Raw genomic sequence first — 18,468 nt, 5'->3', positions numbered from 1 at the left:
ACTTGACTCCTCCTAAGGGGGATGATGGAGAATGGTCACACCCATGCACAAAATGTTAACATGATTAGTCCCATTAATATAGTCATCTGGAATATTAGGGGAGGAGGGAATAATGAAGATTTTAGGAGAAAGTTTAGTAGCTCATGTTGCAACACAAGACATGTGTGGTTACACTTCTTGAGACTAGAATGCACTACCATATTACTCTTCTAAATGAATTTGGATTTTACGAGATAATTGAAGTCCCAGCAGATGGTCATGCAACCATTAAGGTATGCCTTACTAGATCCAAATGGTTATTTTCTTCAATATATGCTAGCACTAATTCACTTATTAGAGACCAAATGTGGAAAAATATTTAAAGTATAACGGATAATTATAAAGGGCCATGGCTAATAGGGGTAATTTTAATGATACTTTTAGAGCTGATGAAAAGTTAGGAGGCAGACCTTTGAACCTTAGACCTTTGAACCTTAGACGTGTAATTAAGCTATGGTCTAGCCTTAACTTTTGTAATCTACTTGACCTTGGCTATAAGGGTAGCAAATATACTTGGTCTAATCATAAATTTAGTAATAATAGTCTCATTATGAAAAGTTAGGAGGCAGACCTTTGAACCTTAGACCTTTGAACCTTAGACGTGTAATTAAGCTATGGTCTAGCCTTAACTTTTGTAATCTACTTGACCTTGGCTATAAGGGTAGCAAATATACTTGGTCTAATCATAAATTTAGTAATAATAGTCTCATTATGGAACGCCTTGACAAGGTTTTTAGTAATGACCAACAGATCCAAACTTTCCCAAATGCTTCAATAACTCACCTTTCTAAAATCCACTCGGATCATAATCCTTTACTCATAAACCTTATACCTAAACAATTTCACCAATTTCCCAAACCATTCCGTCTAGAACCCTTTTGGTGCAAATCCCACCTTTCTAAAATCCACTCGGATCATAATCCTTTACTCATAAACCTTATACCTAAACAATTCCACCAATTTCTCAAACCATTCCGTCTAGAACCCTTTTGGTGCAAACACCCCCAATTTAAAGATGTGATAACTACTGCATGGAGTAACAACCCCTATACCATGGCTACATCGACCTTTAAAGAGAATGTCATTACTTGGAAAAACATCACCTTTGGGGACATTTTGAAGAATAAAAAACGAATACTCTCTAGACTCAATGACATTCAAAATTTCACTGCTTATCACTCGAGCACCTTCCTCCAAAACTTAGAAGCAACTCTAAAACTTGATTTCAATAACATTCTGAAAATTGAGGAAGACTGCTGGAAACTCCGCTCTAGAATCCATTGGCTCAACGAGGGTGATGCCAATACAAAATTTTACCATATTATGGCTACTAATAGGAAAAGAAGAAATAAAATTGTTTACTTCAAAGATGATAATAACAACTGGATTGATGATCCTGGGACCATCTTTAACCATACTAGAGATTATTTCATAAATATTTTCACAACTTCTCATATCTCCAGTGAATGAAATGCTATAAAATATGACCCAAAAAGCTATAACAATACTGATCTATCCTCTCTCGATAATCCCATTACAAACTCTGAAATTATCAAAGCTTGTTTTTCTTTTAAATTGTATAAAGTTCCTGGCTCGGATGGTCTTCACCCTTTTTTCTTCCAAAAATACTGGATCATAGTAGGCAACTCAGTTATTAGCCACTTCCAAGAAGCTTTCAAGAGTAGAAAAATTCCTGAAGGTATAAATGACACTCTCCTATGTCTCATACCCAAAATTCCTAATGCTAACAACTTAAAAAATTTCAGGCCTATAGGATTATGTAACACTATTTACAAAATCATTACCAAGGTCATTACAAATCGTTTAAAACCTTTCTTAAACAACCTCATTAGCCCCTTTCAATCTAGTTTTCTAAAAAATAGGAAAGCTTGTGATAACGCCATTATTATCCAATAACTCATTCTCAAAATGAATAAATACCGTGGTAAAAAACATAATATGTTCCTTAAAATCGACTTAGAAAAGGCTTTTGATCGTCTCGAATGGTCCTTCGTTTATAGAGCCCTCACCTTCTTTAAATTTCCAACAAATATCACTAAGCTTATTATGAATTGTGTTTCATCAAGCAAAATAGCTATTCTTGTTAATGGCTCTAGAACTGATTACTTTGCCCCTACTAGGAGTATTAGGCAGGGTGATCCGATGTCTCCATACTTATTTATCCTTTGTATGGAGATGCTTTCCACACTCATCAATCACAAGGTAGATATGGGATGCTGGGATCCAATAACTATAGGGAAGAACAATTATCAATTGTCACACCTGTTCTTTGCGGATGACCTTACCCTCATGGCCCAGATCAACAATAAATCTATAAATATGATTAAGCACTGCCTTGATCTATTTTCCTCCCTATCAGGACAGACCATTAATAGAGCAAAATCAAAAATCATCATCTCCAAACATTGCCCCAAAAATATTTGTTCCAATCTCTCAAGTATTCTTAACATCTACATTAGTTATACATTTGGAAAATACTTAGGATTCCCTATTACTAACTCAAAACCTAGAGCGTCTGACTTCCAATTTGTTCTTGATAATATGCACGCAAGATTAGCTAACTGGAAAACAAGTTGTCTTACCATGGCAGGCAAGTGCACTCTGGCTACCTCGTGCCTAAATTCCCTCCCAAACCACATTATGCAATATACCCTTTTACCTTCCAAGATCCATAAAAATATAGACAAAATCCAACGAAATTTCTTATGGGGTACAAATGCCACTTCCAAAAAACTTCACCTTATCAACTGGGGCACCATCACCAAACATAAAAAGGAAGGTGGAATAGGGATACACTCAGCCAAGAGTAAAAATATAGTAAACCTAGCCAACCTATCTTGGAGACTCCTCACTAACACACATTCCCCTTGGGCAAAAATGATTCATGGGCTGCGTGTTACTAGGAAAAATATTAAGAACTCGTCCTTTATTTGGTACAACATTATCCAAGGTTGGGATATCTGTAGCAAAGGTATTTATTGGCTGCCTAATAATTTATCAAATCTCAGTGTTTGGAATAACCGTTGGATCCATCAATCTCCACCACTGCGCCAATGTATCTATGGTCCCTTAACTCAAAATGAGAATATGCTAGCCATAAAGGATATCTGGATTAATAATCAGTGGGACTTATCAAAATTATCCATGGACCTTCAACCTAGCTTGATCAACAAAATAAAAGTTGTTACTCCTAACTCCCATAATTGTGACATCCCTATTTGGTCACTAACCACTAATGGTCATTTTACTAGCAAATCGTGCTATAAACTATTAGATACTCAACCAAATGAGGCTAAGGATTTTGCTTGGATTTGGGAACTGACTTGTCCCAATAAATTATAAACTTTTTATATGGAAATGCTACCACGATATGATTCCAACTAGAAGCTACTTAAATCACTTGGCATAAACATTGACCCTACATGCACCTTATGTGTCATAACGAAACCACTACCCACATCTTCATGCATTGCTCAGCTGTGAAGGATTTTTGGCAACACTTAGGCCTAGACATGGATAACTGGAATGAAACTAGTAATTGGTTGACATATATCCGCGATCATAATTTTATTCTGAAAATAAATGGTATCATTAGTTGGAAAGAAATATTTTCTTTTGCTATATGGACTATTTGGGTCAATAGAAACAATAACTTGTTTAATAACACTACGATAAAAGCCGTCGTTCAGTATGCTCACAAACAAACAGTGGAATATAAACTACTCACTGACAAGGAAGCTATGCCACTACAAAAAATTCCCATCTCAGTAAAATGGGTCAAACCCCCTTGCAACCATATTAAGCTTAACATTAATCAATCCTTTAAAGAAGGTACATCTCTTTGTGGCTTTGGTGGCCTATTCAGGGACAATAGGGGCCAGTGGGTGCTTGGGTTCCAAGGGTCTCTACCAGGCCTATCTCCCTTGCATGCTGAGTTGATGGCACTAAAAACAGGCCTACGCCTGGCAATGGAACAAGGTTTCACCGACTTAGAAGTGGAATCAGACTCAACGGATGCCATTAGCTGCTTAGAGAATGGTAACGCAACACTTAACAACACTATTCATGAATGCAGGTTATTGATGATCCAGGTGAAAGTTCAAACAATCCAACACAACTTCAGAGAGGCCAACAAGCCAGCACACAAGCTGGCTAGGAATGTTGTTCGTGTAAACAATGGCAGGGATCTCGATATTATGCACTATCCCCCACCTTTTCTAACCGTTGCTTTATCCTCAAACTATGAAGGCTCTATTTATCTAGTTAAAAACATTAGCAGTGATGTTTGCACTAAGCTTGCATCCTTTGGAAATAATAATGTCCTATGTGACATTAGTATCTCGTGTAATAGCCAAGTAGGTAATGTCCCTTTGGGCACTGCTAACTTTGTAAACTCTATTTCGTGATTTTATATATATAATAGATCCCTACTTATCAAAAAAAAAAAAAAAGAATTATCGTGTACTTGCTCTCTGAATAGATTTCAAATGCATCGTGTTTTTGTATCAGCTATTACAATATTTATGCTCAAATAAATATAATAAACTTTTATTTAACCATTTAAAGGAATAAGAAAAAACTAAGAACCTAATCCAGTAAAACTACACAAGACTGTGGCCTCTAGTTGTCTAATTCTCGAGTAGAAAAGCAGTAAATTTAAATAGTTCGGAAGTTAAATCAGTTTAAGACTAAATCAAATAGCACTCAATTCAATGTAAATAAATGAATTATACTACATATATAATTAGTTGAATTGTCTATAATTAAAATCACTTTGAAGTAATTGCCTTAATCTAATTAAACCTTTTATTATTCGAGTAATCTTCATGCACTAGCCAAATATTTAGTAAAATCTGACATAGTTTCGTAATAAAACTAACATAGATTTGGTTTAAACTACCTTCACTAGGAGAGCTGTATAGCTATATCAAGCATCACATTATAATTTCTCAATCCATAATTAAAAAAAAAGATCTTTTAATTATCTCAAGCATATATTTTAAATATTAGTTATGTTATTTTAAAAAAATATTTTTATTGAATCTGGTACACGCGTAACGCACATACTATAGACTAGGAATTGCTTTGCGCGTTAGAGAAAGCGTGTATCGTAACACTTTTGAATATAGATTTCATATTAGACAATCATTTAATTATTTTTCAAAGCTTTAGGACTTTAAGGTCAACTAAAACTTTCCTTATTAAAACTTTCTTATTGAAATATTATATAGAAAGTCCTAATATGTAGGATATTAAAATTAATTAACATTTAAATTATATAAATTAAACAATTTATTTATGATATTTTTCTTTTACATTCGCTAGGAACATGCATATTTTAATTCCGTAAAGCAACTTCAAAGTTCCATTCAAGAAACATTTTTCTCCCGAATTAGATATATAACTATTGTATATGTGCCAATTTTGTATAATTATTTTCTTGTAAAATATAATTATGTCATAAAAAGTTTAATTCATGTTTCAATTTTTTTTTTTTTAATTATTCATTCATTGACTTGGGGAACACGCGCAAAACGATCCTAAGACTAGTATTGTTATAAGCATGACACAATGTGGAAGGATAAAAACTTACCTGCACCGGGTGTTTACACCCAATTTACTTAAGTTAACCATAGAAGACAACCAATGCTATTAGGAGTCCTACTTTTAATAAATAAAAATTAAAAAGAATAAAGTCATAATAACTTAACGTTAGAAAGTTTAGGGTTAAATTCACCGTTTTGTTACTGCATATCGTTTTTCGTCTAGGTTTTGGTTCAGTCCGAAGTTCTGCGTTATTCCCCTTTATACTACGACTTGTTGGGAGTTAAGAAATTGGAATATAGCAGGTTGGTTAATTTCATACTTTTATAAGTATACTTACATGTTGAAAGAATTATTCTTTTTAAGAAAAAACTGTTAAAACATAAGTTTAATTTTCTTTTCCAGATTAAGTTATTTTTAATATATATTCTTAATTCTTATGATTAGCAACAACATAAGTATGAGAGTCAAGTGCAATTATTTGAATCTTTTTTTGTATGAGTCTGTCAACTTTTGAAATTTATTTTGAGGATAATATCTATTTAATTTAAGAAATGTTTCTTTATAAAAAAAGAAAAAAGAAAGTACAGTAACATAAAATAAAATCAATCTACTTGATGTTGTCGTTTTAGAACACAATGGAGAATATATTTAGCAAGATAATAAGTATTTTTATATTATTAATTAAGATTATGTGCAAAACACATAAGTAATTAATTATAGTTAAGTATTAATAACTATAGTTAAATAAAGTGACAAGTGTCATTTGCTTATTAGTTCGGTGTAAACCCGATGCGGATAAGTTTTTTCCCAATGTGGAATGAGAATGCAAATACCGGTAATACATGCATTAATAACTGTAAAACGATTAAATAACCCCCATAATAGCAACTAATCTTTTATTTTGTTTAAAATATAAACAAGGCACCCTAATCCCTCTTACACACCTTTCTATCACGTAGTCGGTGTGTGTTTTTTCCAACAAAAGAAGCGCGTAAACAGGAGAATTTTTGTATCAAATGTCAATTTTTTATTGTTTTTTAAATTTTAAATAGGGCCATCTTCTTCTTTGTTTTAAAAAATCACCACCTGCCATGGCTGCTCCTTGATACTTAGACCCACTCCTCTCCACCCGATCTACTTCTTCTCAAATAGACCCATCAAGATTTCTCATATTTCTTCTTGTGGACTAGTTCTTAGCTTTATAGACTTTTTTGTTGAGAAATTGTAATTAGAATTCAATAATTAAAGCTCTTTGTAGCTTCCCCAACCATTAAAACTCAAGCTTATGCATAGAAGATTCTTCTTTTTTTCAGAAAAGCTTAGCTTGAGCTTTTGCCATGGATAAAATACATTTTCCGAAAGGGTGAATTTTTCAAACAATTTCTCAGCCAATAAAGCTCAGCTCAAGTTTTTGCAGATAAGTATATTCTCTAATTTTGTTAATGGGTGAATTTACAAATAACTAAAGCGTAAAATTCTTAATCTTTTCGCTAAGAAATACAATTTCCTCTTTGTTATTACTACCTCGGTGCTTCAGTTGTGGGAATCGAAAAAGCACAGACAGAAAGTGAAAGTATGGTGTTGGGCAGTTATGGTGGACAAAATGAAGAAGGTGGGGATGTAATTGTAATTTTATATCAATTACAAAATTAGTGAGTGATACGTTTCATGACCTTATTGGCGCGTGACAATAAACATGATTTAAAAATCCGGTTAGAAAAAAAGTGGTGTGTCTTATACATATTTCACAAAGGTTGGGCGTGTAAAATGTTGTCCGTGATTGAGAGGTATGTAACAAGAATTTGGGTACAAGGTCGATGGGTAAATCGTATACTTTACCTATAAACAATTATAAGTTACACAATAAATTTGTGATATATCAAGATCAAATATTTAATAAAAATATCTCAGCATTATGTTACATGATTTATTGATCCCTACATTATAATCGGTGTATTATTAAACATCGGAGAACTTGTATTTAAACCAAGAGGGCTAATATTAGTTAACAGGCGTTTGCTTTTTATGATATGCAGATTAGATTGACAACTCCATAAGGGTCCTATTGGTTGCGTCTCCAAGTGATGGAAATATTCAAGGAAATTTTATCTCCTATATCAAATATATACACCCAATTTATTATACACTAAAATTATTTTAAGATATTATTTTCTATAGCTACCTTTTATATTTTATAGCAAAATAGGTATTTATGATATATACTACCATTGAGGCATGAAATACGCTATTTATGTTTTTCCTCTCTCTTTCTTTCAATTAACGCACGATTCTCCATCAGAAGTTTTTTTCTTTCTCTCTCTTCCTTCTCTCTTCGAGCAACTCAAGATACACGCCCTATTATTGATGGCCGACAAGACATTAGAATCTCTCTCTCTCTCTTCGAGCAACTCAAGATACATGCCCTAGTATTGATGGCCGACGAGACATTAGAATCGAGTAGAAAGCAGCCAGAAAACAGGAAAGAGTGAATTTTTTGAACGGAAAGGAGCAATGTGATGAACTCTTATCATAAATTTGTTGTACGGATTCGACGAACTTTCTTTTCTTCTTGGCCGAAAAACGCCATCTCCAACGAATTTTCTTCTCTTCTTTGCTATTTAGTCATATACAATGATACAAATACATTGTATTTTGTACTAATTCACTCACACACATTATATTTTTGTATAAATATTTTTTTTTGCCTGTATTTATGTATTTCGAAGGTCTGTATTTTTTTAATACAAGATATAAACATTGAAATACACTGAATACAAATATTAAAATAGAACAGAATATAAACAGTTAATACATTTAATTTTAAAATACAGTGAAATACAGTAAAATAAATACGTTTGAATACACGGAATATAAAATAGTGAATACAGTAAATATTAATATTGAATCTAATGAATGCAACAGTAAAAAAAATATTGAAACACACTAAATACAAAAGTCAAATACAACAGTTATATACAACTGAAAAATCATTCTAATTAATTGGATTGATAATGAGGCATGTTAGAATTGATTTTGTTGAGTTATATTAGGAGTGTATCACGCTAATTGATCCTATTTCCGTTATTAGATAGCTGGACAAACCTATTTTTAAGGTGATTGTCGTTACTGTATTCATGAATACATGGCGCGAATACATGTAAATACATGTGCGTACACAGCTATAACCCCCTATTTTTTAGGCGACTTTTGCTACTGTATTCATGAATACAGTAGCGTGAATACAGCGAATACACTACCGTAACAACTAAATAATTGTTATACGAAGTAATTATGTATATGGTAGCCATATGAAGTTAATAGCCACTAAACAATAGTGATTTCTGAAAATTCCTCACCGGACAATTTTTTTTTTAAGGAAGAACTTGATCAACACTTGATGTACCATCGGTACGATTACCTTGAAACTCAAAGAAGGAAGCTAGAGCGAGACGAGAAGATACATCATATTTTTACAAATTTTACACATCCTACTTATTATTCTTGCAGTTTTAACCGCATCAATAGCTAAAAAAATCATCAAAATGAAACCTAGGATATCAGGTAAGAACTAACAAGTACATCACACCTATGGTACACATTGAGAATAATGATATACAGGTCAATTACGCATACATCTACCAGCCATATATTGGGTTTTCTACCTGCGAAGGTAAGAGATGGAGATCTTTGCAATGCTGCTTGTCATAATCCCGTGATCCCGGTATTGCACCGGTACACAACCTCAAGAACTCGTTCCCTGTGAGATAATAATGAGCAAATGCCAGACCGCCATCAACCATCCCGCCAAGGTTAGGCATGGAAACTGATTTTCCCATGCCCTTCCTGCTTCTCCTCTCCCTGCATGTTTCACTAGTCAAAACCTTATCGAGGTCAGAATATTCCATGAATCTCTGAGTTGCAGCTTCCCATGAAAGCTTATATTGTTCCTCGGGACTGAGAGGCTGAGGCTCATTCGTTAGTGCCTCTTTAACCTTAGCTACAAAGTCTTCAGATGTCTTATAGATCAAGCAGTTGGGAAATGCCCGGAAGAACTCATTAGACGGGTGATCTGCACAAACTACAAATTTTCCCATAGCGAGTGCCTCGGCTGTGGCTGTACAGAGTACATCACTGATACTCGGATTTATGAAGACCTTATAACTGCAATCAAAAATTTATCTGTCAGAAAAAGTAAACCATGAAGTACTAGATGCAGAGTACATCTTTAGGCATGTGACTATTAGCGCAACAAACAAAATGCAGAAAGATAATCGCCTCTCAAATCAAGTAATTTAAAGAACCAAAATGTAAAAAAATCCCCAAAAGTGGCTTTCAAATCAAAGAAAGAGTGTTCGTGTGTGTCTGAATTGCATTCATTCGAACAAACAGCAAAGAGAAAATGTGAAAAAAGGAAAACAAGAATGTGTACTTCGTTCTCATAATCTGCATATTGTAGGTAGAATCTATGCTTAATTTATCTCGAAGTATCCTTGCTATATATTACTTTGCCACAATCGACCCAAAATATCTAAATAATGTAAATTCTGTAAAACAATCCATCCGTGGTGCCTTAGAATGACTGCTCAGGTAATCCAATAGGACATCCTCAATAAGTCATACATATTGTAATCATGGCTCAGGAGATTCCAAGAGGTTTCTTCAATAAAGTCCGCTCTCTACCATTTCATATAATGGCAGAAAAGGTTTTCTTTTTGGTTTTTGAAGGATTCTTACCTATGAAGAGAATCATCTGCATGGTCTCTGCCTTTCATGAAGTTGACATTCAGATTTAACCTCCTAGCTGTACTCTGCACTTCATGAGCATCTTCCCCATTACCAAATACATCCATATTAAAACCATCAAGATCGCTTTTGTGCTTTGCTAACAGGTCTATTAACTCCCTGTAACCCTTCGCCCAAACCATTTTGCCCAAGAAATATGCACCTTTAGAAAAAACTTGCTGACCACCTTGTCTTTCTGCAGCAACCTTTTCTCCAATTTTCAGAAACTTCGGATTGACTCCATGTACATTGCAGACCACAGACTTGGGTAAATCCTGTGTAGCAGCAGAAAGACGAAGAACCTAAACAAGGAAGTTAGCATTTCCATTAGGACCAACATAAAATAATCGGACATGATAAACACTTGGAAGTGCTATTGCATCATTTGGTCCACACAGAAGTTAATCAACAATTTTCTTCTCCCGTTTGGAGAACTCAATCAAAATGCACAAATATTACCTTATCACAATGTGCTCTAGTGACCCAATTATTTACGTGTTTCACGAGGAAAGCTTGAAGAGCCCCATTCTTCTCTCTCTTGATATACTCCAAATAATTTGTGTGGACAATACCAACAACATGGTTAAATTTATCAGTCCAGCGTTTGCCATGGTGGTACCAATTCAGATGTTCTGGTTCCTCTAAGATTGCAATATCAGCATCCCTTGATGGTATAAACTGAGAAGTATCTCCAGCTGGTAGTATACTTCGCCTTTCTTTGGAAAACTGGAAGAGGAAAACAAGTATCAAATAATCACATCATTTCAGTAGTTTCTTTTTCTTTTACTGAATAATATGCAATTAATTCACCAGGAATACCTTCCCCGGATAAAACGAAATCTTGAAATCAGTCTTGAAACCGACTCTTTCCTCAAGCCAACTGCGTATATAAAGCTCCTGCTCTTCTGGCGAACTAAATGTAAGATTGTTTGGATAAACCAGTTCTTGGTCAGATTTACATAGCCATGGAACCAACAGTGTAACATTCTGATTTTCAGATTTGGCTAAATAAGCCGCTCGGAAGAGAGGATTCACAGCTGTTCCCGTCATCCAAGGAAGGCTAGCAGTTGTGACTATGGCTACATGTCTTTTACCATCTGATAGGTTCTGCCTTGTAGAATCACTCCAAAACCCACCTTCATAATGATGACCAGTACTCTGAAGTACACTGGCAATTCGTAAATCTAGTTCATCATTCATGTTGTCGCCTTCAATCAAGGAAGACTTCCCTTCAGGTAAAGCACGCAATAAAAGTTTGTTCCGCCGTTTTCTGCACAGACTTTCCACGATCTTATCTGAGATATCTACAAAGAAATCCAAAGATCCAGAGAAATAGCATAAGGTTTCAGTAGAGGAGACAAGGTTAGAAAGTATCAAACCAATTTTAGTGGCTAGACAACAACAACAACAACAACAACAATAACAACCCAGTATAATCCCACTAGTGGGGTCTGGGGAGGGTAGTGTGTACGCAGACCTTACCCCTACCTTGGGGTAGAGAGGCTGTTTCCAAATGACTCTCGACATCCTTCCCTCCAAGAACTCCCCACCTTGCTCTTGGGGTGACTCGAACTCACAACCTCTTGGTTGGAAGTGGAGGGTGCTTACCATCAGAGCAACCCACATGGTCTATTAGTGGCTAGACAGATTCAACAAAATGCACATGGTCTATTAAGGTTAATAAATTGAATAATTCAAATCAATTTATCAGATTACGCATGAACTTTGTTGATATCCCAAGTATTAAAAGTAACATTGAGATCTGAGATTTTGGAACAGCATTACGAACAAGACTTTTAATAACAAACCTGGAAGGAATTAGAGTTTAAATCTCAGAGAAGTAATTCAACTGATGAGATAACTGAAGGTTCAATCTGAACTAACTACATGGAACAACAACTATCTCACACAAAATTCAGCTTTAACATGATCATGTCGAGAATCCATTAAACAGAATCTATAGCATTTTTGTTGCTGTAAGGTTGTGATTGAAACTTGAAGGGCTACAACAGATATACACAAAGAAATGTTATTTACCGCGAAATACATTAGTACCATGATGTTTTCTGGAAAAACTTTGATTTGTTTATAGGTAACTTCTAACTTTATGCATAACAGATCAGTACTGGTATTAAAAACATTGATGATAAGTATTGTACACCTTGATGCGACTGCAGCTCATCCACCCTACTTCCAAACTAGTTAAACGATGAAGCACACATGGAATTTCAAACCAGAAATGTCAATAGCATCTAGATCAAAGTGACCTCAAATATTCTCATGTCGTTCAAGTGGAGCATGTCTACTTCAGTATCAGAACTACATCGAGATGAATCTCACAGATGTCATAAATTAAGATGATAGTAGCAATTTTAGAGACCAAATGCAGAGGGAATACTGCAAGTATAACAAACCAGAGAAACACAATCCCAGGCTGCATCAACAAGTTTATGGAAGCCACAACCATTTGACAGACCCTTTTTTTTTTGTTTTGATAAAGTAACCATTTTACAGACTCACCTCTTCTTATGCCAATTTGATCCAAAAATGGGCTTGACTGTCTAACCAAATATGCTAACAACTCCGGTACATCCAGGGGGGGAACTCCCTGCACAAATAAAGAGCATGTAAAGAAAACAGAAAAAAGGTCTTCAGTCTGACTGAATTTTCAGTCTACTGTGTAAGTTCACCAACAGCTTAAACCTCAGTCAATTTCCTAGTTAAAATATATTGTATCAAATTTTGAATAAAGATGTAAATCTAAAGACAGATCCACTTGACATGTAATCGCTAGCCCACTTTGTGTACAATATACCTTCACCATACCTTATAGACAAGAAAGAAAAGAATGATGGGTTTATAAAGTTGTGCGTTGTCCCAGTTTCTCTATCGAATTCATCACTTCGTGGGGAGAGTAGGAAAGCAAGAGAAGTGTAATAGGGGGGGGGAGAGAATGATTTTCCTCTTTCTTTTTGGATTAGAGAGGAAACAGGAGAAAAAGAAAACGGAGATGATTTCTCCTCTCTGAGATTTGCTCGTCAAATTTCCAATTTATTAACCAAACAATGTAGAGGTAATGCTTTCCTTTCATCTTCCATTCCTTACTTCTCATCCTCTCCTGACTTACTAAGCAAATCATTATTTTCAAGATACTGTTGCTGAAAAGTTTAACCACATTCAAAATCATGTAATTGTAATTTCATGATGTTAAAAGATAAGGCACCAACCTTTGTCTCTTCTGGTTCCTTGTAAATTGATTTCTGGAACATTATTAGACAAACACAAAAGCAACAGATTAATCATGTGAAACCAGATCAATTTATAATGTGAACAGTAAGGAAAGCCATGATAAGAAACAAGTCACTGGATGGTGAAAGAAGAGAAAGACAAGATTGAGACCGGCATCATTCTTAGAAAGTTATGCAGACCAAGCTTTTCCTTCATCAGGACCAAAAATAATCATTTTTTATGAAGTAATGATAGGGAAACATAATCTTGTATATAGAGCTCATCAAGCACTGACTTACAAATAAGAAGAAACTCCGACCTATTTGACAAATTGTCGGGATTCAAAAGAAAATTTAGAAGGATGCTAGAAAAATTATGCTATGACTTAGAAAAAAGCAAACTGGGCCGTTCACGCACACTAATCCACACGAATAAAGATTTCAAAAATAAGAGAGATTCCCAGCAAATAGAGTTGAGACACCAGACTTAGTCATGGAACCTACAGTGCAATTATTAAAGATGAAAACTTCAACCAAGTATCTCGAATGATGGTAAATCCTAGTGCATTGTGTTTCGTTCATATAATAAGAGAGCCACTGGGTTTTTTTTTTTTTTTTTTTGTGGGGGGGGGGGGGGGTCTTCCAAATGGCAAACTTAATGAACTATCAAACTTTTGACTCACTAGCTATTCTTGGAAAACATTCTCAAATATCGCAGAGCAGCAGCTCATAAACACAAGTCCAAACAGATTATTCGTCAAAGCCAAACACCTGCAACGAAGTTCAAATTTCACAATCTACAAAGTTGACACCAAAAGTAAAGGGTTCTCTCCTCTTTTTCAAAAGTCGTATAAGATGCATCTCAAGTTCAATGAAACAGAACAGAGAATTCCAGTCATATACATATTCATTCAAGGTTCATTTCATAAAGTGACAACTTTGATGGACAGTTCTGTCTAACCAAAATTTCTACAAACAGAATCACATTGTTTATACATGATTGAATCTAGAATAAGAATGTGTATTAGCAATACCAGCATAGAGTTAATTTTCGACTTTGGTACTGCAATCTATGCATAACAATCCCGGTGAAAGTAAATTTATTGACCGCTTAATAATCTCTATGTTATAATTCCTGCATAGCAATTCTATGAAGCAAATGACACCCAACTTCTTTTTCCAGTAAATTAGGACAAGCTGAAAAACCTGAAGTACGAAAGTGAAATTTAGGTGGCATTTGGTTGGAAAAATTCTAAACCTAAGGCATATTATCTCAGTTATTGTAAACTCGATTTGTTTGTGTTGTTTTTTCCAAAAAAAAAAGAGGAGGAAATTTCACCCACTTTTTTTTAATTTACAAAAACAGCCCAAGCAAATCGGTGAATGTTCGTGGATAAAAATCTGCACTCAGCTTTTGAATTTTGTACTCCTTTTGAGTTTGGGCAAAAACTTTGTTTTGAAAGTTTCTAAGAAAAAAGTCCTTTTTTTTTTTTGCAAAAACGGCCAAGACAAAGCAAAGAAGGGAAGCCTTAAAGCAACAATAAAGTTGTCTCAATGTGATCTATACATGCGGATACGAGTCGTGGAATCAACCACTGACGAGTCAGGGTATTTACATCCCCTTGAGGTCTGCCCCTTCCTCGGACCATGAATGTGGGATGCTTGACGCACTGGACTGTTTTCTTTGAGCCAAAACGAAGCAAAAACAAATTATTTTGAGCATTAAATTTTGTCCATCAAATGCCACTTAGACTTACCCGCACCTGATGTTTATACCAAACTATACTAATTTACCGTGATTAAGCCATAAATTAAAATGAGAATGTTTATTAATTAACTAATAATTTAGTGATAAAATGTATGTCATGACATGTTATGCATTCATTTGGTTGGTGTAAACACAAAATACTACATGATTCTTAAGAGTATTAAACAGAATATTAATGAATAACTTAATAACCCAAACTACCATATGTGTAAATAATCAGAGATGATAACAACGGACCAAAAAACCTACTTACCAAGCTTGATTTTACTTTCTCCACAAATTCACTATTCTTAATCCCTTCAAAAATATCCACGGATGACGAACTTCTGTTCTTGAGCTCTTCCTCCAGCTCCCTAAGCCGAGTCCTAAAAGCCTTAATTGGCTCCCAATTAACTTCACCAAATTGCCCTTCCTCCTTAAACCTCACTCTCCTCCATTTCCCAAACCTCTCATCCTCCTCCTCCGCCACAATCGCATTCTTAATGCTTGACAGGTCAATTCGAAGCTTCCCTTTTGGGGCCCACTTAAAGTCCGGTGAAGAATAAGCCCTACGTATTTCCGACAATTTAGGGCGGAGCTTCTTCACGAAGTCGATCTCTTGCGGTTGCGGAGCCGTAGTGGCAGAAGCCGTAATAGTTGGGACAATGAAGGGTGATTTTGAAGCTGAGTTAATGAAATTTTCGAGTTCCTTGTCGGCTAAGTTCTTGAACGAGTTGGCTCGGTTTTTGATGAGTTGTAAATCCGCGTCCGCAGAGGATCGTACCTCTTCCCATCCCTTAGAAATCAACGACAAGGCTTTCTCCGCCGTGGACGATGTCGTTCTTGTCTCCGGCGGCTTGAAATTCATCATTGCTCTGTTACAGAAACTGGGGATGAAGAAAATGGGTGGCTGGAAACTTAACGGCTATTTTATAGCTTTGGTGGGATGACACGTAGGACGACTCCCATCCTCACTAGATTCCCCGGAGAGGACGTGTACGGATGGAATTTGGTGTTGTGTGCGGACCCTACTTATAACTTGTTTGGCCTAAGTCCCTTTTGGTAGAATCAATTTGTGTTTGGCTAAATAATTTAAAAATTATATTTAAGCAGTAATTAGTGTTTGGTCAAATTTTTAAAAATTACCCCTAAGTATATTTTTTTTCAAAAGTGCTTTTTAGAAAAGTGCTTTTGGAGAGAACTACATTTTTCTACTTCTCAAAAATTGTTTATGCTTCTCTTCAAAAATACTTTTTTTTCTTCTAAAAGCTTGGCCAAACACCTTAATTTTTGGCCAAAAGTGAAGCATTTTTTGCCCAAAAAAAAACTTGGCCAAACAAGCTATTAATTGGGTTGCGTGTGTGAACGAAATTTATTGCGAATTTGTGGATTGTGCGTAACAATTTCAATTAGTACTCTTTTGTTATGAATAAAATTTTACTTAGAGTGTTTTAGAGAATTTGTTACTTTATGACTAAGTTATTTCCCCCCTATAAATATAGGGGCTTTAACCCATTGTAAATTATCTCAAAATTAATAGAATTCTCTCTCTTTTCTCTGCAATATTTTTTTTTTCCTTTATTGTTTTATTTCATATTATCAGTACGAGACTCTACCGTGTCAAGAAACTCTTTGAGAAAATTAAGGTATAACTTTTCTCCTCTTTTAATTATGACTGATATTATGAAAAGAAAGTTTGATACTCTTGAAATTTCGGGCAAGAACTATATGACATGGGTGTTGGATGCTGAAATCCATTTAGATGCAATGGGTTTTGGAGATGCCATTAAAGATAAAAATAAAGCATCTACACAAGACTGTGCTAAGGCCTTAATTTTCTTGCGCCATCACCTTGATGAAGGGTTGAAAATAGAATATGTCACAGTCAAAGATCCACTTATTTTTTTGGAATGGCTTAAAGGAAAGATATGACAACTTAAAGTTGGTCACTCTTCCACAAGCACCATATGATTGGGCTCATCTGAGGCTCCAAGACTTTAAGGTTGTTTCTGAATATAATTCTGCGATGTTCAGAATTACTTCTAAATTGAAACTCTGTGGAAATAGTATCACTAACTATGATATGCTTGAAAAAACGTTCACAACGTTTCATGCCTCCAATATGGTCTTGCAACAGCAGTACCGAGAGAAAGGTTTCAAGAAGTACCCTAAGTTGATTTCTCTTCTCCTTGTGGCTGAACGAAACAACGACTTGCTTATGAGAAATCACGAAAATCGACCCACCGAATCTACACCATTGCTTGAAGTGGATGAGGTGTATTCCCATTATGCTAAGCGTGAAAAAGGTCGTGGCCCTGTTCGTAGCCGTGGCTAAGGAAGAAATTTTTCTGGTGTTAATCATTCCCACCAAAAAAATAACCACCAAAAGTGGAAAGGGAAAGATGAAAAGCCAAAAGCAAAGGGTTCAGAAACTGAATGCTATTATTGCAGTGGAAAAGGTCATTGGGCAAATATTTATCGTACATCAAGATATTTGATTGAGCTTTATCAAGCATCCTTAAAAAATACAGGCCCTGAAGCTAATTTTGTCTCTGAGAATGAATTTGACATCACTCACTTAGATGTGACATACTTCTTGGAGCACCCTGATGGAAAAATAGACCACTTGATTAGTGATGGATCCATGGTTAAAGAAGATTGAATAGTTTGATTTTAATTTTTGCTTATTCGTATCAGTTAGTGAATAAATTATCATGTAATTATCGTAGTTTACATGAGTAGTAGTTTTGCAATTAGAACTAATTAGTAAGTCGAATTAGTATAATACTTCATTGAATAAAGTTTGGTTTTAGTCTGCTTGTTATAGCAATACCTTATTGAGTTTGAATATTGATCTTATTAAAAGACCAACAAGAATCTACTTTCTTACTTTGTTAGAGGTAAAGCAATACCTTATTGAGTTTGAATATTGATCTTACTAAAAGGCCAACAAGAATCTACTTTCTTACTTTGTTAGAGGTAAAGGTCTGCCCACTGTTTACTTCATTCAATTGATCATGTTACTTTTAATATATGGTAAAAGAATTTTTCGAAACATGCTAATAGAGTTAAGTTCGTACTCTTAGTACATAGTCTATATTAAAT

The 18,468-nt window shown here is 35.0% G+C and overlaps 2 protein-coding genes across 2 annotated transcripts; one reads left to right on the top strand and one right to left on the bottom strand.

The window, feature by feature from the left end:
• The first annotated feature begins 3,572 nt into the window (after positions 1 to 3,572).
• LOC142166852 (uncharacterized) lies at positions 3,573 to 4,466 on the top strand. Its single transcript, XM_075226375.1, has one exon. The coding sequence runs from the start codon at positions 3,573 to 3,575 to the stop codon at positions 4,464 to 4,466; it is 894 nt and encodes a 297-aa protein (XP_075082476.1).
• A 4,581-nt stretch (positions 4,467 to 9,047) lies between these two features.
• Positions 9,048 to 16,362, bottom strand: LOC107800723 (digalactosyldiacylglycerol synthase 1, chloroplastic-like). The gene is made up of 7 exons (XM_016623946.2): positions 15,638 to 16,362; positions 13,617 to 13,649; positions 12,910 to 12,997; positions 11,209 to 11,693; positions 10,849 to 11,115; positions 10,342 to 10,691; positions 9,048 to 9,768 (listed from the first exon to the last, which is right to left on the bottom strand). The coding sequence occupies exons 1-7, from the start codon at positions 16,232 to 16,234 to the stop codon at positions 9,243 to 9,245; spliced, it is 2,346 nt and encodes a 781-aa protein (XP_016479432.1). The 5' UTR covers positions 16,235 to 16,362; the 3' UTR covers positions 9,048 to 9,242.
• Between the last annotated feature and the right edge of the window lie 2,106 nt (positions 16,363 to 18,468).

This window comes from Nicotiana tabacum, chromosome 2 (genome assembly GCF_000715075.1).
Source record: "Nicotiana tabacum cultivar K326 chromosome 2, ASM71507v2, whole genome shotgun sequence".
Lineage (NCBI taxonomy): Eukaryota > Viridiplantae > Streptophyta > Magnoliopsida > Solanales > Solanaceae > Nicotiana > Nicotiana tabacum.
The sequence above is the reverse complement of the archived record's forward strand: the minus strand, read 5'-3'. Positions and strand labels throughout refer to the sequence as shown.

Coding starts and splice junctions, on each gene's coding strand:
- LOC107800723 (XM_016623946.2), bottom strand. CDS start 16,234: ATGATGAATTTCAAGCCGCCGGAGACAAGAACGACATCGTCCACGGCG. Junction 13,650..15,637: donor AGAAAGTAAAATCAAGCTTG/GTAAGTAGGTTT, acceptor ATAATGTTCCAG/AAATCAATTTACAAGGAACC. Junction 9,769..10,341: donor GCAGATGATTCTCTTCATAG/GTAAGAATCCTT, acceptor TTTTGATTGCAG/TTATAAGGTCTTCATAAATC.
- LOC142166852 (XM_075226375.1), top strand. CDS start 3,573: ATGGATAACTGGAATGAAACTAGTAATTGGTTGACATATATCCGCGAT.